Source organism: Puntigrus tetrazona, chromosome 8 (genome assembly GCF_018831695.1).
Source record: "Puntigrus tetrazona isolate hp1 chromosome 8, ASM1883169v1, whole genome shotgun sequence".
Taxonomy (NCBI): Eukaryota; Metazoa; Chordata; class Actinopteri; order Cypriniformes; family Cyprinidae; genus Puntigrus; species Puntigrus tetrazona.
In genome coordinates this window covers 14319878-14342029 of record NC_056706.1, presented here as the reverse complement: position 1 = coordinate 14342029, position 22152 = coordinate 14319878, and the positions used below count along the sequence as shown (strand labels likewise).

The 22152-nt window shown below is 40.1% G+C and overlaps 1 protein-coding gene across 4 annotated transcripts in view; it reads right to left on the bottom strand.

Annotated features, from left to right (window-relative positions):
* The window catches only part of ptch1 (patched 1), a 46231-nt gene that overhangs the window by 4840 nt on the left and 19239 nt on the right, over positions 1–22152 (bottom strand). Inside the window, exons 10-22 of one of the 4 annotated variants that reach the window (XR_006251638.1) lie at positions 21014–21169; positions 20828–20926; positions 18566–18691; positions 15111–15229; positions 12323–12800; positions 11757–12066; positions 9819–9961; positions 7333–7516; positions 5471–5751; positions 3990–4127; positions 3696–3838; positions 249–277; positions 8–107 (exon numbers count right to left, since the gene is read on the bottom strand). Coding sequence is in view for 3 of the 4 variants with exons in the window: in XM_043247662.1 (XP_043103597.1) it covers positions 8–107; positions 3696–3838; positions 3990–4127; positions 5471–5751; positions 7333–7516; positions 9819–9961; positions 11757–12066; positions 12323–12800; positions 15111–15229; positions 18566–18691; positions 20828–20926; positions 21014–21169 (2277 nt within the window). In the remaining variant the exon portion in view is untranslated. Of the gene's footprint in view, positions 1–7; positions 108–248; positions 278–3695; positions 3839–3989; positions 4128–5470; positions 5752–7332; positions 7517–7563; positions 8671–8781; positions 9122–9818; positions 9962–11756; positions 12067–12322; positions 12801–15110; positions 15230–18565; positions 18692–20827; positions 20927–21013; positions 21170–22152 lie in introns of those variants that run through there. The other 3 variants (XM_043247662.1, XM_043247664.1, XM_043247663.1) reach the window with 3 other exon arrangements.

The window sequence follows — 22152 nt, the reverse complement described above, 5'->3', positions numbered from 1 at the left end:
CTCTTACCTCAGGATAAGGGCCAAAGTAGGACAATAAGACTGGGAGCAGCACCAGTCCATTCAGGACCCCTAACACTGTTAGAATGGCCAAAACAGCGAAGAAATACCTGCAAATACACAGCAAAAAACAGTCATTAAAATAAAAAAAGAACTGAGTCAAGCAGAGAGCAAAAGTCACCCAGGCACATTCTAACAAGCATTCACACACAAAAAGACTTTAGTCGGGTTTGGTTTTAAACTAAATTTACCTTGTGCCAGAGAAAGTCTCCAAAGAGGTCTTTTAGAAAGCAGCACAGAGAAGCAGAGGACATAATTAGTTGGTTAATTCAAAGGCATGGAAAATAGGGAAGGAAAAAGAGCTAGTTTTTTTTTTTTTTTTTTTTTTTTCTAGGGGTGAGTGGAGTACAAGCAAACACAGGGAAAGCAAAACGGGAAGGAATGTGGAGTACAGGCTTGCGAGAGAAGAGAGGCGAAGCACAAAGGCACAGGGGCCTCTCTCACTCTTTAAAAAAAGAACGCAGAAGCAAACAAATGAAGTGAACGGTATAGAATTTAAACAATTTAGTCTAGGAGGAAGAGAGGAGAGGAAAGACTACAGGCCCCTCTTGCTTGGCCTCAAGCACATTCACTTTTCCCTCTCTTTCTCTCTCTATCACTCCTTCTATACTAAGCCCCTGTGAAATTTCTCTGCCTTTCACAATCCCCTACTCTAATTAAATCTCTAGAGTATCAGGTAAGACCCCCAATCTCCTCGACAAATCCCTCCCTCCTGTCCTCCTTCGCTCCCTCGCTCTTTCTCTCTTCTTCATTATGGTCCAGTCCTTCGCTACTCCAGCAAAGCATCTGTGTAAATTGCTGTGGCTCAAATTGCAGCTGCCATCTTATACCTCAAAGAAACGTGGGGACAAGAGGACACGCTTTTTACAGTTTTTTATTTTTATTTATTTATTAATTGTTTTATTTTTAACACTGAATTAACTTTTCTATGTACAAAAATAATAGGGAACTAATTCTACAGATTGTATAAAAAGACAAATTATTGCATTAATATATATATGTGTGTGTGTGTGTGTGTGTATATGTGTTATGACTTGTGGATAATTGTAACCTAAATCACACTGAGATAGAGATATATTCCTAAAATATATATATTTCTGAAAACCATTTATGTGTGGATTTTTCTTCTCAAGTAAATTTATCTTGTTTTAAGGATGTTTTTAACGTTGTCATGTTTTTGCAGTGATGCTATCGAAGGCATTGGACAGGTAAAAGATGCATTTAAACCACACTTAAACTGGGATGAAAATGTGAATACATGTGTGGGAGAGACAGTGGGTATACTATCAAACACCCGCCAGCTGGTATGCAGCACAGCTGTGCCTCAGACTAAACTCACAGACACATTTATAACTGATGCCGCTCTTGCTCAGCCTCCTCAGGTTTGCAAGAAGCTCTTTAGAGTCAAACAATGTACTATAATGGGCGCACAAGGTGAGCTTTCTAGAGGACCCGGGTGTCTCTCTAGAAAGGCTTGCTTTATTTATGTCCTTTGGGAGGTTTTGCAGGTCTGGTTCAAGGGAAGAGCTGCCACAGTGTTTAACCAAGCCGACGCCACTTGTTTAGGACGAGTGGAGAGAGAAGCCAGCATGGTATTATTTAGGCTTATGCTAGAAGAAAAAAAAAGTTGGGATCTTTAGTCTGTCTGTATTTCATCAAGCAAGTCTTCTTGAATTGCACTTTTTGGTTTGCGTTTGGCTCTTTCTCTACCACACAAAAGGCAGAACTCACAAGCAGAGAGATCAAACAGATCAATAGCTACAAATCAACAGACTATGAAAAATGAACATCGTCTTGGTTGAACTGTTCGGAAAGTCACAGAGTCCAAACTAAATGTTCATATTGACGAGTGATTTACGCCGGTGTGCTTTTCCACGGATGAGAGCGATTCCTTCAGACTGGCTGAAGCAACAAAAGAGTTTTATGTTCTTCAACTTTGAACTTGGGAGACATCGCGTGAAGCGTCCCTGAACCGAGAGGCGTTTTCGAAAGCCACTTCTCCCTAGCGAAACCTCGCTGAGCAACCCGTCTGATCTGTTTGGACTCAAAACATTAGCGGACCTGACAGAGCAAAGTCAGGGAAACATTTATTCCTGCAAGGCTATAAAAATACAGCCTGCGTTTTTCTTTTTTTCCATATCTTCGGAGGCCAGGGGGTTTTGTTTGATGAAAAAACAGTAGTTGCGTTTCAATGGGAGCCCATGAGAGGGACTGGGGCCCAATGTGGTCTGCAGAGAGAGCGTGTGTGATTGCTCTGAACTTGTGTGTGCATTATTTTTCTGGCATGCTACTTTAGATCCAGAGTGATTTGAGGGTGGAGGGCTGTGGTGGTTTTCCAGTCCTCTAATAAGAATGAGCTACTGCAGACATTTGTTCTTTCCCTCCCGTAGAAACAGACGAGACACTTACCACTCAAACACCCATGACTCAGTTTGATATAAGTGTAATTTGAATTTCAGCACAACGATAGTCTCGATACCACTTCAAGAGGCAATAAATTACCAGATGTGTTTGACTCGTCTGTTCTCAGGAAGGACGTAAAACATAAAGCCATTGCAAAGTTACTGATTTAGATCCTCTAAGTAGCAGTGTGTGTCACTCCTCATTTCCACTCCTAGACGTGCAGCAAAATAACCCCGGGCCCTCTCTGCTCTCAGCTTGTAAATGTCTTTGCAAGGCCGTAGAAAAAAAAAAAAAGATTACAGAAAACACAGGAGAGCCTCAAGCTCTGTGAAGACAGACAGGAAAGATACGTGCTTGTGGAAGTGTGAAGGGAGGTTGGTTAGGACAGAGAAGAGAGTTAAGAAAACATTTACATTGTATCACAACCAGGGGTGAAGTGACAAAAGTGACATGTTAAAAGCTATCTTTTCCATGTTAATTGCTTTCTGCCCAGAAAAGCAGTGACATACTCACACTCAAGTCATTTGTTCATCTTCAAAATAAAAGTGAATTTGTGTGTGTACAGACATACAGACAAAACCTGTCCCACCAACAAAAGTCCATTCTACCAACACTTCGATGCTTCAAAAAGTTCATTAAGAAATCCATATGAACAAACAAACAATTAAAATGATGAACAGATATAATAAAGGCTGTTATTTACAAATAAATATTGATCAAAGCACATAAATAGAGCACATCAAATACAGCAAAAGAAAGCTTAGATATGCTTGCTTGATGGACAAGAACAAACCTGTTCATAAAACTTTTTCATGGAAGACTTTTTGAAGTTTTAGTTACAAGAACTTTCAATACAGAGACAGAAATATCTCAGGTTGGATTTAAAACATATCTTAAATTGTGTTTCGAAGATAAAAAAAAAATAATAGAATAACATTACATTGCGAAATTAGGCCAGAATTCAATTTTTAGTAAACATTAAAAACAAGGAAATTTGCTTGACACTGGAATAGTCACGTCTTGCATGGTTAGGATGCAAAATTTAGGACAGCCATTCTGTAAGACCAGCTATTGTGTACTAGCATTGTTGGGAAATAAAAAAATGGCACAATACTGGAGAAGCATTAACTCATAAGAGAGAAAACTGACTATCAAAAACGACCCCCATTTTTTGTACAGTGCGCCACAATCTCTGCAGCAGAAAGTTACTCAAAATACAAGTCTGCTGTCTTTACCTGACTATGAAGTCGAACTCTGACCCTGCCAGCATCAAGACTCCTAGCAGGGTGGAAAACGCTCCGTCCAGCACCGGGGCGAACATGTGCTCGAGTGCTAGAACGGCTCTCTTGTTCCTGTCCCCGATGGCTGTAAGGAACGCCTGGGAGGAAAACACGACAACTATTATCATCACGAATCACTCAGATCAATAAACACATCCAATAATCATCACAAGAAACTAGTCATAATCACAATAAAAAAAGGTGCAATTATGACAAACGGTCGCAACTTTGACTAGCACGTGAACTCACCAGTGCCACGTGGACGGTGAACTCCACACCAATGCCCACAGAAGCAATGAGGATGACAACAGGGACAGCGCTGAGCTTGATGCCGATCAATCCCATCATGCCAAACAGCTCCACCGTCATCAAAGACAGCACCAAGACCTGCGAGAAAAGACCGGCAAACATAAATCCATCATCTCAGTTCTTTCCTAAAACACGAGGAGCTGTACTTTACCTAGATTAAAGTAAAGAACGGTTCGGGTTAGATGGGTTAGCTAAGATAAAGCGCTGTGGAATGTGGGAAAATATCTGCTTCTCAGAAGGGCCTGTTTGCGACGCTTTCATATGGAGCTAAACTCGAGCTACGAACTGGTTAAGTAAATGCCATAATCAGCTGATGAGTCTTGGGTTACTGGGGGGCCCAGCTTCCTTTGAAGAGGGATGAAGAGGACAGAAAGAGGGCCAAAGGAGGGGGGCTGGGAGGGCTGGCAAATGAAGGGGGGGTCGAGCATGGCGGAAGTGGGGACGTATGGAGTTTAAGGGGGCCGCTGGTGGTCTGGGACAAAGGCACAATGGTAAAAGCTGAAGCAGGGCTATAACTTTCCCTTTCAAGTGTCCAGTAAAGCAAAAGGATGAAACCGCTATCCTGTCAGACAGAGTTAGATCAGTCAGATGGCTTAAACACTGGCCCTAATAAAACAGAGACCATCGAAAAGAGGAGACACAGTGTGGGAAAGAACGTTAGGCCTCACGAAAGATATAAATGATACATACGCACACATTTCAGCAGGAACAGCGAGTCTGTTTTATATGTGGAGTGATATAGTTGCTGTGGTAACCCCTCATTTCGCCATTTATTTTAAAGAAATGTCTCAAAAAGCCTCACGTAGACTAAACAAACTGGCTCTCACAGTATAAGATAAACACAAAGCGCAGGCCTGTAAAAACACAGCTTCTCTTGAGCTATTCCTGCCTGGCCTCCCCTGTCTTGCTCCAAATGGTACACTTTTAATTAGTTCTCAATTAGTAAGCTTGTTTCCACTTCAGAGTAAACAAAAAGGCTAATGTCAGAAAGTTTGTGATATATATATATATATACAAAAAAAAAACCAAAAAACAAAAACCTTGTAGACAGTCACGACTGAGAGAACTGAGAATTACAATGGTGCAATTCTTAAAAAAAGATGCTTCTTTGAAATACAAAATCTGTTAATTGTACATATTATGATGCACTGTTATGAGAAATAGTTGCAATTTAAAAATAGTCATAACTGTGATATGTAAAAGACGCACTTGCAAAAATTAAAGTCACAATACTCTATACTATATATTTTTATTACTCTGATATACTCTATATATTTAAGAGCATTAAAGATTTCACAGAAATGTTTCATGCCATGGTTCTTGGTTTTTACAGGTCTTGAATGTACATTTACAGATAAAGCCAAGTCTGTTAAGGACGTGTGTGTACACAAAACTCTGAGACATCTTAAGGAGAAACTCACTATGATTCCGGCGGTCCAGGGGTTGAGGAGGAAGACGGCACACACCAGGAAGGTGCAGGCCAGCACGACGCTGATGGACAGCAGGAGCCAGTGGCGAAGGCCCACATACTGCTCCCAGAAGAGGAAGGGGTAGCCGTTGGGGTAGCTGGGCAGGCCCTGGCGGCTGTAGTTGCTGCAGATGGAGCGGACGCTCTCGATGGCCTCCACGAACTGTGGTGTCTCGCGAAGCCCGTTGAGGTAGAAGGGAAACTGTGCATATTCGATGGGCTCAGCGGCAGGAACTGCAGACGATAAATGCAAAGATAGCCAAAGTAATGAGAGAACTGTAATGTAAGTTTACTTTTTATACAAGCCACGTCCTGTAAAAGTATGAAAATTACGGTAAAAAAGGTTGCTGCATTTTTACCACTGCATTTTTTTTTTTATCTTTTATCATTAAAATGTTTTTTTTTTTTTACAGTGCATTATCTCACACATTTATCAAGTCATAATTAGCATAAAGGACATCAGTGTTCTCAAGGTGACAGACTGCACTTATTAAACACGTCGATTTCTTTACCGCCCCGGGAAGGAAAGGGGGCTAAATTACCAGCTATCAAATCTCGACATGCAGCCGAGTGTCAATCCTGACTGTGATCTGCTGTAATTATGCTGTCAAAAATCTGCGCTGAAATATCCCCCCGCTCTTCTTGTGAACGAACACACACACGGACGACCATCAAACATTTGAGCATTGCCAAATTCATGCTGACAGTTATCACCTGTCATCAAAGCTTGTGTGCACTGCAGGGCTTTCAGCAGCAGGCCTGGAATGACTCATCACTCCGGCTACTGGACTTGGATAAGCGGCAGTCTTAAAACCACAAATAAAATCAGAAGAATGTGACCCAGAATGACTAGAGCTCCGGAGGTGTGTGTGAGAGCGTCTGTAAAGGGCGTGTGGGTGGAAGGGAGGGAATATCTGAGTGTGTGTTCCAGTGCCTGAAGGGGTCAGGCAGGACCACTTGCTAAACATGCTTTTGCCCCGTTATAATCTCCACTATAAATTTCCATCAGGACGGGAGTTGGATGTCTGCCAGCCTGCTGCGGGGGCTCCGAGTCGGAGAGGCCGTTTCAGCTTGTTATCCAGTCACATTTCTCCCAAGCGCCCACTGTGTACTGCACACACACAATGTACACAAGCTCACACAGCCCGGTGTCGCTGTTAACTTTAAAAATACGACTACAAATTGAAGACATTCAGTTTTGGAGCTCAGTTGACTACTATCAGCCAAATGTCAAACTTCTTATTAAGAATGTTAACAGAATAATAATAATAGTCTTTTCCATTTACAAATAAAAAAAATTAAACTAAAATCCTCATACTTGGTAAAATAGGTAACACTTTATTATAAATTACAATTCTCACTATTAACTAGTTGCTTATTAGCATGCTTATTTTTGAACATTTTGGCTGTTTTTAACCGTTATAAGCACATGTTCTGTATAACCATATATTCTGCATCCCTAATCCTACCCAACACCTAAAATTAACCATTAATAAGCAGAAAATTAGGAGTTAATCGAGGCAACAGCCATAGTTAAAGGATTCCTAATAGCAAGAATTGAACATTTAATGCCTTTAGGCCGAAATAAGAAAATTATAAGTTTAATTATTATTTAATTAAATTATAAGCAAGTTCATTCACAGCTTTAGGATTTTAATTTCCAGACCACCAATGCAAACTAAGAATAACCAAACCAGTTAATGCATTAATGCCTTCCGCTGCCATTTGGGATGAAAGTGATGCGGCGTAGGAGCTAAAGATAACAGGATACTATCAGAAATGTAGCTTATTGCATTGAGGACAGAAAGTACTCACTGTTGAGTCTGCTGACAGGAATGGAGTCTGTCCTGTCATGGAGCCACTCAGGAGGGTGCGGACGGATGCTGGCCTGGGATGCAGCGTAGGCCACTGGGTCATTGCTCACCCAGGCAGTTAAATAAATGTAAAAGGCATTTGGGTTGATGATTCCATCGGCGCTCACCAAACGCTGTCTAGTTAGCTGGTGATGAAAAGAAAATATCAATTAAAAACTGCCTAAACAACACAGCTTGTTTGCTAACATTGAGTTCCTTAATACGTACACCATTGTAAGTACTATATAAACGAGTTTTGGGAATGCCCACCAGCGCTGCAGTAATCTCTAAATGCTTTACTTCTCGCCTGGCGCTTAGCTAGCTACCTCCTGTGAAGGCAAAGTCATTATGGCATCGCACTCAATGCCATATATGCTTTTCGAGAAAATAAATCTACAGTCTCCCAGTCAGGAGTTGGGGGTCAGTGTGTATTGCTGTGTGTGTGTGTGTGTGTGTGTGTGTGTGTGTGTGTGTGTGTGTGTGTGTTTGAGGGGGTCAGGGTGTGTGGTGGAAATGAGAGTGAGTGAGAGAAAAATTGCTTGAGTTAGTGTAACAATAAAAAAATTGGCCGGAGTCCCTGAGCACGTCTGTGTGCAGTTAACCTTGCTGTTAACACTGGAGGAAATGCCACCCAGCAAATGGAGGAGAGCTATAAAAATAACACAACATCTGTACAAATGTTGCAAACACTTGCTTCTCCTGACCCCTATAGATACCCACAATGCCCGGCGCCACAGACGGCTCCTGCCGTGAAGGAAATATAAGGTTTTTGCCCGTACAATGACTTAAAAATCATCTTTTAATTTAAGAAACAAAACAAAATAAAAAAATAGCAACAATTCTGAAATGTTTAACTGTTCTCATTTTCTATGTCATATATTTTAATAATAATAAATAATCATTTTATTATAAGATGAGGGAAAAAAATGCAAGTCCTCAAGGAATAAGTAGTATGACTTTTATGGTGACCAGAATGAGAGAGGCAGCTTGTGATTCCCGCCTCTGTATCCACTGAAAGGGGACATGGCAGCAGTTCCAAGAGAAGGGAATAAGCGAGAGGCGGGAGAGAAAAAAAGCGGACTTGGATTCCAAAGATCTGGATTGCATTAAGCAGCAGGATGCGCAACAACTGTATGTCTTCAAGCTGTCACGGGAAGCACACAGTGCGAAGCTGGCGGCCTCCTGGCCCACTGCCGCCCCTCTTCCCTCACAGGCAGAGGAAATGACATCACGGGGCCGCACAGATCGGCTGGCTTTTCTTTCCCATTCAGCTGGCAGTGGTTCAGCACAATAATGACCACTTGAAAACAACAAAAATGCAAATCATTTCTGGCCTTATGTGTGCACTGCCAATTACCCGACAAGAAGACACACTCTCAAACACACACACACACACACACTCTCTATCGCAGCCTGTCCGCTCCACTCCTCCCCACCCTCCAGCCCCTCTGGCATGTGGTATGCTTTGTATTTTTCATATTTTTGCTCTCCTCTTGCCTGACATTTCATGCTGGGTAGCAACTGGAAACTGTTAATGTGTTAACCTGTTATATTTTTTGCTGGTGTGACTGTGTGTGTGTGTGTGTGCAGGGGTTTCTTCTTGACAAGGCCCCTCTGAAGGAGTCCTGAAAAGGTTGTATAGGCCGAGCTTTAGGCCTGCAGCAAGAAAGTGGAACAAATGGTTTAAATGAAGACTTAATTGCTTTTTCAGAGGCAAGTTGCGGCCCCATCGAGAGCTTTAAATTCCTGTGCTTGGTAAAGCAATCAGAGGGAGAGGGAGAGGAGAGAGAGAGAGAGAGAGAGAGAGAGAGAGAGAGAAAGAGAAAGAGAGAGAGAATTAGGACAGACACAGACAGACATTCAGAAGCCAGGTGTGGTTCCTAAGCGTGCTTATAAACCCTGACACTGATGCTAAACACATATCTACCCAAGCTCCCCTCTGTCATCAGAGATTCGCATAAACATGTTGTTCATGTCAACCAGGGAGAAACAGAAAAGGCAGGCTAATTTAATGTGTAAATATATTTAGAAAAATAGGACAGTTGTTTAATAGTACCTTAATATTATTATTAATATTTTAATATCGCATCATACTACATTATATAACATCAATAATAATAAATATGAATTTAATGAATGTACACAGTAATAAATAAGAAGTAATAATAATATTATTCTCATCATCTCAAATTGTACTATATATTTAAAACATTAATAAACAAGCGAAATAAATATGCATGAATTGCACAATAATAATAAAAAATTAAATAAAAAATATCTAAAATATACTACATAATAAAATAGTGTGAATACATTTTATTTCTATACAATACAAGGAGACTGGCTCAACCACTGAGAAAATCAAGAGATTTAATCAGTGAAAACTGGACCTGCAATATACCTGATCCTTCTCAAGTGAGGTGGACTCAGGTCTGTTTGGATTCTTACCAGGTTCATATTGACTGGCTTGTCTCTGCGGCCGGTCTGCACCAGGAGCTTGTAGGCCAGGACGCCATCATCAGAGCCATTCCTGTAGTTCCCCTGAGTGATCCTACCGGCCTGCCAGTCCTTATCGAACGCCTCCTGCAGACCTGCCAGGACACACACATTATTTTGAGTACCTTGTTCTATAGCTATAAGTAAACCACGTTAACCTTTCCTCTCAGCCATGCCTCTACCAACCCCCCCAACTGGCCCCCTCAACGCCAGTGGTCCGTTTCTGGGACGCATTGCTTTCTCTCTCCCTCGCCTCACTGTCTGTGACCAATTTGTCGAGCCATTTCAAACCACAATATTAAAGACAGCTCTCTCCACCCTCTCCGGAACAGCCTTTACTGAAGCCTATACACACATACATATACAAAGTGAACTCACACATAGAGACGCTGCCCCTGCACCGAAAAACAAAACTTGTGATCCAATGAAAGTGCCGAAAGGATAAAACAAAAGAAAGTGAATGGAAAACGGCAGCAATGTTTGAGGTTCTGTTTGGCCGACAAAGCATGTCTGTACATGCCACCCAAAGTGCATGTGGACAGAAGCCGTTTGGAGACAGGTATGCCTTTCTAAAGAGGAGCTACGAGAGAGAAGGTGGGCAAAACAAGGTTAGCTTTTGAATATGGGATTAGATACGGCATTCCGAAAGAAGCCACTGTAGAGGAGGCCACAAGGAAAAAGATGTTGCAGGGACATGCCCTGTATCTTCCAATCTACTTGTTTTTTTTTCACTCTCACCTCAACTGCATATTTTGTCCCCACACTGTTTCTCCACGTACCCCCATCACATTTTCACTCTCTGGTTTTAATCTGTCCATTTAAATCTCACTTTCGAATCATAATCCGTCTTAAGACAATAAATGTGTTACAGATTTGGAGATTTAGCAGCGTGATTGATGCTTGTGAGAAACAGATGATCTGACGTTGGTAAATCTGATGTAGGATTTGTCTCTGATGAAGCGAGGCACTGTCTGGAAATCAAGAGCCTGTAAAATTTGCACATTTTGTAAAACTCAAATGTTTTTGGACAAAACTGAATTGTTTATTGGCAAATGAAATGTTTTTGAAGAAAGGCACTTATTAAACTTTCTTATGTTTTATTTAATCAAATATACAGTTAAAGTGGCAAATTATTAAATTTTACAGTAACTGTTTTCAATTTAATGTATTTTAAAATGTCATTTATTCCTTTGATGGCAAAGCTGAATTTTAAGTTTTCATAAATCATTCTACTATGCTGATTTAATGCTATTTCTTCTAATTATCAACGTAAAAAAACAACTGCTTGATATTTTTGTGGAAACCATGAAACATTCCTTTCCTTACTGTTTGTAAGAACATCATTTATTTGTAATATAAATGTCTGAGCTGCCACATTTGACCAATTTTACTAAAAACTGTTTATATTTTTACCACAAAACAATGTATTGATTTTTATGCAGAAAACAAACAAAAGAAAAGCATATGTTTATGTTGGTCGCTTTCTCACAAGGTAATCCCTGCCTGTCTAAACATGCAGTTTTTGGTCAGAATTAGCTAGAATCAACACGACCAGATCTTTTACAGTTTAATAAAAGGGATAAAAGTAAACATATAATCACCTAAAAATGTAAACTCTCTCATTAATTACTCAGGTACTCATGTACAGCAATGCAACTGAAACTTTCAAAGCCCAGAAAGGTAGTAAGGATATTGTTAAAAGACGCTATTTGGCATTTAAATGACCTTAAATTTGATTAAACTATGAAAATAAATATCTTAATTTGTGTTCTGAAGATAAACAATGGTCTTACGGGTTTGAAATGACACGAGGGTGAGTAATTAATAATAGTATTTTCATTTTTAAAAGGTTTGACCTCCACTGATCGATTACACATCTGAGTGTATTACCTTGCAGCCAGTCTCTGAAGTAATGCAACCACATGTGTGGAAGCTGGCCGTTCTCCTCCCGCAGGACGTACTTCACAGTTCCGGAGCGTTGATGCAGCTCATAGAGCTGAGGCTGGATCTGTGCGTAGTCAGATTTCTGGGTTACCACGTACATGTTGTAGAAGGAAAAGTAGCGGAACTGGGCACGAATGAAGTCATATTCGCCCGTCTCTCGTGGCACAATGTCAGTCAGCTCTAAACCGTCCCGGACACGGGTGGTGCCATACAGGCTGACCCCGAGCAGGGCCAAGAAGAGAAAAATCACCACCACCTGATAGGAAACACACACAAAAAGTCAGATATGAGTCAGGATTTGGCTACTTCTGAAACTACTGCTGTTTTAGTGTCTTATGACGAAGCTCTGCCCTGTTTGAGGTGTTTGTGGTTTTCAGAAGGCCTCGACTCAAAAAATAACACTTACACAACACAAGATACACTGTTGCTCATTCAATGCCAGGATATTAGCTCAGCGCTGGCATCCATAATCGCACTTCCAATCGGACAACGTGCACAACGTTTACCCTCACCTTTGTTGTCGGCTGCAGCAAAAACGGCGCATAGTGCTTCTCAGCGAACGATGCAAACGTCCATCGTGAACACGGCGGCTCCAGACAACGTAAACTCGACTCCCCAAACTGAGATAGCAAGTCTCGCGTGGAGCTCGTGCCGTCGGGACTCTGGCAGGATGCTGTATCAGAAGCCGGTCCTGGCCCTGCGCTGCTGCTGTTGTTGCGGTTGTTGTTGTTATTGTTGAGGTTGGGATTGGGATTGGGGGCGTAGGGTTGAACGGAGATGTGAGAATGGGGCTCAGCTGTGGTGTAGTAGGCCTGTGTTCTGGGGTCGTACTCCGTGCGCAGCTGTACGGTGGACTGCATGGTGATTTGGGTGTGCTGGGCGAAGCTGTGGCTGCTGTAGGAGGGCGGAGGGCTGTAGCGACTGGATTCAGCGGAGGAGTCAGCGTACGCCGCCTGCGGCTCCAACTGGATCACCCGGTTAGCGCAAGGACTGAAGGAAAGCAAGAGGAAGACAAAGTGCATCTGAGTAACACAAAAGCACCATGTAATAGTCGATTATGTGTGGAATTTCCTGCAATATTGATTTATATCACAACAACAGGAAATGATACAGAAGAGATGGCATGTATAGACATTTACTACAAAAGAAGTTTCGAAAAGCAGGGAACTTAAGATGCCTCATTAAGGACAAAATTTAAGCATTATATGTATCTTAACAGAGTATCTAACCCTATAATGCATGTTACACAGTCAGTTGTGTGGAGTCCCAATTAACCTACTTACTTACCTACTTGTGTGAACAAAGTAGATGCTTAGGTGTTGAAGACGATACTATCATGTCATAATGGCGTCTTTAATAATTAACATTCTGTTGTCATTGTCACTGTTAATGTATATACATATATACTGCCTATTTTAGTTATTTCATTTATGTTCATCCTACCCTATTGGAGAGAATAAAAAAAGCACATTGATCCGCCAGTCTTGAGTCGATCTCTCTCCTCATGTTATTGCATAATAAAGCATTTAATAGTTACTGGACTAATTTATCTTCTTAGAAATGCAAGTTGCTGCATATTAAATGTAATTTTATCAGGTAACATGCCGGTTATTAATCATATAAACCCTTTTATCTAAATCTCTCTACTTTAGCATGTACCTAGAACATCTGCCATATTTGTAGTTTCATTTATTCGTGTTTGTAGTTCTGTGCCAAAACACATTAGAAAAAAAAGACAAGATTTTGAACTAGGCAAAAGAAAGTAAATAAAAATGTAATATTTTACCCAACATTTGGGTAAAACAATGTTGGGTAAAATATTACATTTTTATTTACTTTCTTTTGCCTAGTTCAAAATCTTGTCTTTTTTTTTCTAATGTGTTTTGGCACAGAACTACAAACACGAATAAATGAAACTACAAATATGGCAGATGTTCTAGGTACATGCTAAAGTAAATAAAAATGTAATATTTTACCCAACATTTGTGTGTGTACCGTGTATTTTTATTATTATTAGATTGCCATGCTGAAATAAAATTAAAGTTGACTTTTCTGTGTGGGCCATTTGTGGGTCAATGACAGTTAGTATGCTGCTTTAGCAAATGTAGGCTGCTAACTAGGTTTCGTAACAGAGCCTGTCTCTTTTTCCATGATTTTCTATACAGATGGACATTTAGTGACTGAGCTTGTAAACGAGCTTTAGATGTGGCGACTCGTTACTCTTGGGCGCTCATGCAAATGCATGTAAACACAACCGCAATCAGCTTTCCAGTCGAGAGCAGTTAAAGCCGAGAGGCGAGTGAGTGTCAGTGACTAGAAAGCAAGCGTTTCAACCATGGTGAAAGTTAAGGCATCAGGTTTAATTTCCTGCAGGAGTTTGGGGGCATGACTAAGAAGGTAAAGTATGTGCCTATAGCCCACTTGCTTTCTCTCTCTCTCTCTCTCTCTCTCTCTCTCATCAGACACCAAGAATGTTGCAGCACGCAGGAGAGGCAACAGCATGTCTTATTTGAGGGCCCGGGGCCTCAGACAGAGATAAACATCAACACGAGCACATATGCACAGAAAGTATAGATGTTAGGGCAGGTTGATGCTTAATTGAGTTGTTTATACTGCACTCTGTGTCATAACAGGCTGTTGTATATATTATATCTGAATGAATTTGTTTGGAAAGATCACAAAACCATATCACACCCTGACCTCAGAGAAAAAGTGATGGATGGTTATATGGTAGTGTGAGGTTGTTTGTCTGTGCTTGTTTCGCTATACTTCTGATCGACAAATTTGTCTTCACAATCTTGAAATTTAAAGTTCATAAAGATGTTGAAAGTTATACACAAAGATCAAGTAATGAAAAACATATTTGTGGGTGTTCATTACTGTTTGGGGTAGTCGGTTTTTTAAAGGACATGAATCATTTTTAATTGTAAGAATGCATTAAATTGATTAAAAGTAACAATAGAGACATAAAGTTAAAAAAGATGATAGAAATGAGTAAGAAGAAGTATGTAGGACAAAGTATGAAAAGTGTTTATTTTCTGTTTACCATATTCAAGGGGCAAAAACATCCCTATGAGGGCATTTGAAGACTTTAAGGTAAATATGGTTTGTAAAAATAAATCAAATTATGCTTTTCTTCTTTAAGTGAAAAAAAAATTAGGGTAGAGGTAGGCATTATATATAATTAAACTGTAAAGAGGCAGAACATTTCTGGTAAATTTCTGGAAGCTTTTCAAGCGTTGCCAAAAATCCTGGAAAGTTTCCAGCCCTTAAAAACGGATTTAAAAATTTGTGTTCTACCTGACAAAGCAGCAGAAAATGTCGAGGCGGCGGTCCTCTCGGCGGTACAGGTCCATGCTGAGGATGGCAGGAAAGATGAGCAGCACCATAGCGAAGTTAAACACCACGACTACGGCAGCCTGAGAGAGAAAATGAAGATGTTAAGCGCACAAAATTCACATTCACACAAAATAATCACACACAGCAACACCCGCACATCTGCAGAGAGGCTATGCCAAAACCACAATGATCCCAACAAATTCAATTTTAGACAATTATCCTCTTCATAAGAGATGAATGGCAAACAAATAAAAAACACAGCTCTTGCCATCCCAAAATTTAATTTGGGCTCATCCAGTCTGAGAGAAGCCCACCTAAATTTCTAAATGTAAATCACATTGCGATTGAATTCGTAATTCAATCCACACACTTCCATACGAAGATCTGGGAAAAAGTCTTTCAGCTAGACGTGGCTTGGGAAAAGTGGCACTCTCTTTCAGAGACGATGTATATAAAAAGACTTCACCGGGCCAGTGGGGTCTTTGATAAGGTGGAGAAACAAACAAGTGATCTGAAACTTTTAATCCTGATTCCTTCGGTTGAAGCTCACAGAATAACTAATGTGAGAAGTGCGGCTGGGTAAAGAAGACCGAGGGAGAGGGCAGATTGAAGCATGCCTGCCCTAGTTAGGGTGTATTTTTTTTTTATGGGTGGAGGTTGAACTGCCAGACCACCCAGAGAGCAGCTCAGCCTGACAGAGCCAAGACACAACGTGAGAAAGTCATGTATACAAAGCAACTCCAAAAAGCATTTGGACACTTCATCTCCGCTTAAAAATGTGTGAATGTCACTGCATTAGACAACACGGTATCAAATCTATCAACACATGAGAGGAACAGAGAGAACAGATGAGAGAATGTGCGTGAGTGATTCTACAGTGAGATTTGTTAGGCCTGACATGTGCGCTCGCTTTCACGCTGCCAAAGAAATAGATAAAAAGACTGAAAGAGAGAAAGGTGCCAAAAAAAACGGCTAAATAGAGACAGAAGAATTGAAACACAACCTGAACTATGATTAAAACAATGAAACAGTGTCATCAGGAAATGGTAATAGCAACCCATTCACTTCTGCAATGTTATTAGACAAAAATAAATGTTGGGAATAATGAGCACCACTAGACTACAATTTAAAAATGATTTGTTACACAACCGTTTCAAATGTAAAACTTTAATGAATAGCAATTTCAAGAGGATTTCTTAGAAATAGAATACAAATTAAATGTTTTTACTCCCAGTTTCAATACATTTTTTGCATCTTTGCTGAATTAAAGCATTCATTTATATATAAAAAAATCTATATTTTCTTGATTTTAAAGTTGACATTGACATTTTAGATAAGATAAATAGGAGCTAAATATTTTTTGTCATTTTGAAGCATTTAACAAACAAAAAGCTTAAGTGAACACGTGTGTACACGTAATCAGAAGTAAATATTTAGACACAAGCTGAAGTAAACACATTGGGCCACTACAACTGAAAATAGAGACCGTTACAGCAGGAAATAACACGTTTACAAAAGCAGTGAGCGTGTGTGCGTGCGCGCGCATGTATTCTCAGTGGTTTTGAAGATGAGTGTTTTCAGGCACTCTTGAACAGGTGCCAGTTGGAGTGCGCTGTGGTGAAAAACAGCGTGTGTGTCTGACAGACGTGTGTGAGACATCAATCCACACATCCTAATACTAGATCTACAGCACAGTGTGTGTATGTGTGTGCATGTTTAGGCGTGAGCCACATCTAGTGTGTGGTCGGTAGGCTCATCCCGCACATCATTCTTCCGAAAATATGCAATCATCAAACAGACACAAACACCACACGTCAGTTTACACTTGCAGATATAAAAAGCAATTCTGCTTTTAGGATCAAAGGGTCCTGCAAAAGCGCAGGTTGTCTGTAGGGTTTAAGCTGAGATTTGCGCGAACGTGTTTGTTGAAGAGAGCAAGGCATCATCGTGTAAATCTCAGCGTCTGCCTCCGTGCAGCTGTGCGGGTTATGTGGATGATGGCGAGGTTACTTCACCTAAAGTTCAAGGGTTAAGCAGCCCAAGCGCTGAGTCTGTGTGCGTTTCATGTGAGGGGGATGATCTTTAAACGGATTAAGCGGATTCAAACATAGGTATTCAAATAGCAGTTATATTCAAAGGGACAGTTTACCCAAAAATAAACTTTTTTGTCATAATTTATTTACCCTCGATTTTTTAATAGACAGTGCCTTTACAATGAATGGGAAAAATTTGTTTTTAATCTCCAAAAAAGCACCGTAAAACCATGTCCTAACTACACAGCGCAACAAGACTGCAGCGACAAGCAATTCTTGTGTCCATACTAGATGCGACACAACACAATCAATTAAATATCACAGCCAATCAGAAGCATGTGTGGGTGGGCTCTTTCTGCAGGCAAAAAGCATTTGCAATGAAATGAGTAAGTTATGATCTAATTCATGCATTTTTAACATTATTAAATATACATGCCGAGCAACTCGTACCCTCTTTGTTATGGAATACGCACGTTGGTTAGTATTGTTTTAACGTACATCTTTGTTTTAATGATCTAAGGGTAAACTAACTGTTGCTTTCAGTATGGTTATAAAGCCACGCAATACGATATTCAAACATCAGACATGTTGTAACTTTGAATAAAGCACAAAATCACCTGAGAATGATCTACTGTTATAGTTTGCATGTTGTTGTTCCACTTGTGACTTTGCGGAAATGTTCTATTTTCTAAGGTCTTTCGCAGCCTTAAAGGATTTGTATCAACACAGGCAGAAATGAAAGTCATTACGGACCAAAAATCTCCATTTATCTCCATTCAAGAGTAGCGAATCTTGAACAAATCATTCACATTATTTATTTGATTCACTGAATTTAAAAAAACGTATGAAGCGTGAAGACTCTAGTCCACAGAACACAGAAGGAACAAGTCAGACTTTACAAGGTTGAGTAAATGATGACAGAACTTTCATTCGACTGTCCCTTTAACCTGATTTAAGTCAAGAACAGGTTGTAGGCAGATCTCTTGCTTAGCCTCCTTCCTATGTCACTTCCACAGCCTTGCGGTCATAAATAAACCACAGATGTGTGGAACAACAACCCGTGTGACCCACCCCCACTCCCAGATTGAGTTACGTGCCCACAATCTGCACACTTAGGGGGCCGAACCACTAATCACACGCCGTAGGGGGGGTTATGGGCCATGCCAGCTCGCTCAACCTGTCACACGCTCGGTTTGATAAATGAAATCAATAAAAGTCATGTGGAGAAATCTGGAGTCAATGAAGGTAGACCAGAACAAAGACAGGTCTGGTACGGACATGAGAAATTTAGTCAACTCAGTTAGGAATACAAACACACAAATGCTACAAACAAGCAATCTGAACTGCATATCTGTTAAAAAAAAACAACAAAAACACACAAACCTGTAAAGAGAAAGCTCGGAGTGCTGGGATTGGAATAAGGGCGGCCATGAAAAATGCTGTCACATTACTGATGGAAGTCAAAGCTACACTAGCTCCAGTCCTCTTCAGACATTCACCGGTGCGGTCCTGAGGAAGAGAGACAAAAATAAAAGTTACAATGTCATCAAATTAACAGCAAGCATATTGTTCTTACCCTAGAATTAATTAGTTGAGGTGTTTGGCAGCACTAGCTATTATCACTGTTGTGTATCACTTTTGTTGCTGTACTGGAAAGCTCAGTGAAATTAATCATTTCTTTTCATTTTTACGTTCAGTGTACTTACTCAAAACTATAATATTAACGCAAACTTTCACTCACTTATTTCTGAATGTGGTGCTTTCGCAAAAAACAATTTTTTGGTAAACAAAAACAAATGAGTAACTGGAAATGATGATAAACACTGATTTATTCATAATAAATGCACACAAATTAAGCTGATTTTGTTATGAAATTAAAAAAGTATGGGGTAGGTACAATTCTAGTTATTTTACTTAAAAAGCATTTATTTTTACTCTCAGGTCTAGATTACTTTGCTCAATAATAATCAGAAATTGAATCTGGCAACAGTGATTCCCCCTTTAATAAATCACTCTTAAAGACTCATTCTGACTTTTGTGAAGGTGTAAGCTCGCTGATGTTTGGATCGAAGAGAGCTGGTAATCACAACCTGCCGTGACAACTTAATGAGCTCAACTTCTGATGAAAAGCTTTCCTTTCTCGCCCCGTTATTATGCGGATTTTTAGAGAGGAAAAACACAAAAAAGAGATTTATTTCCCTCCCTTCTCCTTATCCCTCGCTCACACAGAAATATTTTCCATCAAAGGCAGGACATATCCTTTTAAACAAAGCAGCCCGGGGTGCAGAAACACGATTGGCTCGCTGTCTTGTTAGGATAAACTCTCTCTCCTCGCATTCGGGGCGCGAGACGCATGAGAAACAGTTCCAAACCCCACCTCCGTACACACGGAGGTAGAGACGAGGAGAAGGAAAGAAAGAGGGAAAGTTTTTTTCTGGTATCTGAGGACGTGCAGGACCACACACGGTGCGCTTAAAGACAGGAGGGCTCTGCGCTCTCTCTCTCTCTCTCTCTCTCTTTCTCCTCCTACACGGGAACTGTTTACTTTCCACACTAAAGTGTCGCTGCACGCTGTGCAATCTCACATAAACACAAGCAAATACATGCCTGAACTCAGCCGTCTGCATGAGAGTCATCTAAATCGCCTCGCATACACGACCACACGGAAGCGCACGCCAAAGCTAAACAAAGATACCCTTGACAGACGTATCAACGGAAACGAATACACAATCTACTACAAAAGCACAGATCATATACACATAAGATTACTGTCGTCCAGTCGAGTCTCGCCAGTAAAACTAACTGTAAGAAGCATTAAATACCAATTGATAAACAAATAATACGCTAAACTTTTAATGAATACTCTGTTCAGAAATACATTTAACACTTAGGGTTTGTGAAATGTTTGGCTGATCGTTTATGTCATCTTGAAGCTTAAAAGACTTTATTCATTATTCACATTATTTCTATTTATTAATTATATGAAAAATACACACAAATGCATGTATATATTTAAGATATATAAATGCATATGTGTAAATAGTTTCTAAATATAAAGTGTATGTATTTGGATGCGATTAATACTGTAATACTGTGTTACTTTAAAGTGCGTCATAAAAAAACCATGGTACTAACAAGGTACCGTATGACGAGTTTATTTGCAAAAGGAGATTTCTCAAAACGTTTCAAAAATCATGTTTTTATTTTGTTTTATTGTGTTAGCTGTATTTTTAGTCTTTTTCTGTTTTTGCAAACGATCTCTTCATATCTAAAATCAAAACATAACAAAAAGTAGTACTATGGTGCATTTTTTCCTCTGTGTTGTTTAGCAGAAACATATTGAGTCACACATCATACAGTGGCCCTCAGCAGATCAAAGTATGCTAGTGTTTTTGAAGTTACATCACAGGCCGGGGCAGGTACACACACATTCCTTTATGTAAGTGATAACATGAGGGTACGCATTGATACCCCCCTTCCTCCTGATAACATGCAAGCTCCCTCATTTCTGGACGGACTGCCTTGTCTCTACACTATCTTTGGATGTGTAGTCACTTTTGCGCTTCTGAGGGTTTGCGGTGGGAGAAAGCTTGTTTTTTATTAGTGTTCCCCGCTTTTCAGGATGTTCGAGATGAGATAACACACCTCAAATGGAATCCTCTTGTTCTGTCCGGTCTCGCTGAAAGCGTGTGCCAAGAGAAAGACATCGTCCACCCCTACACCGAGGGCCAGGAACGGCAACACCTTTAAACGCACGAAGAGCGTGTTACGCGTGCTGAAAGATGTCACACTACCGACAGTGTCCATGTCTGCTTTGTCCGCGTGATGTACCTGTGTGGTGGCGGCGTTAAAGGAGATGCCCAAAAGCGAGCAGAGTCCCAGTCCAGCGGCGACAGAAAGAGTGACCAGCAACACTCCGGCCAGCCCGACCGCCCCCTGAGACTTGGCGCAGTCCCACCGCAGCATGGTCAGGCACGCATAGGCAAGCTGCACACAGATAACATAGCTATAGCGTTAATCTGACATTATCACGTTACTGCAGCGCTGTTCTCATGAGTGCGGTCACGGCACAGCAGGGTCAGGCATGCACTGGCAAGCTGCGTGTAACATAACACTAAAGGCCTGCACACACCAAGTCTGAATTTTCAGTGTGAAAAACTATTTTAAAATAATTAAAAAAAAAATCCTACAAACTGCTTTACACGATATATTGTACTCAAAGAAAGCTAGGTCCATTTTTGTCACGCATTTTACCCATTCTGCACATTAGAAAGCGACAGAACATTAAAACTCTCCACACTCAAATCAGCAGTAAAACGTGCAGAAACTTGCTTTATTTGCATTATTTTGATCAGTCTGATGTATTCGTTTTTATGTACTCGTTCTTGAGGGAAGGAGTGCATAAAACGTATTAATAATTAAATGAAATAAAAATGGTACATGTTTGAAAGTGCACTTGTAGTGTACTTAAATCTTAAAAAGTACACTTTCATGACTATGTTGACGCAATGTGTGAAAGTTTTACTTTAAAGTACATTTTAAATCATTGTTTAAATAATCTTTTGTCATGCTTTGAAGCACACTTATGCTTTAGTATGTTAGTCAGTGCATAAGAAAAACATTATTTTAACTGTAGCTTGTGGTTTCATATTAAATTTAAAGTGAATATAGTTTCAATTTAGCAACTTTACAATTGCGTACATTTCAAGGACAGTAGATATAATTGGAAAATTACAAATAAAGATGCACTAAAGACATACCTAAGTTGGTAAAAAACACTCTTAAGTTCAATTAGTGGCATTTAATGTAATCAATTTAAATGTCACAATAATAAGCACGTTGATTAAAGAGATCGTTCACCCAGAATTAAAATGATCATCATTTTCTCACATTTAAGTTGTTCTAAACCTGTATGAGTTTTGCATCAATGGCTACCATTAACTGTTTAGTTACCAACATTATTTAAAATA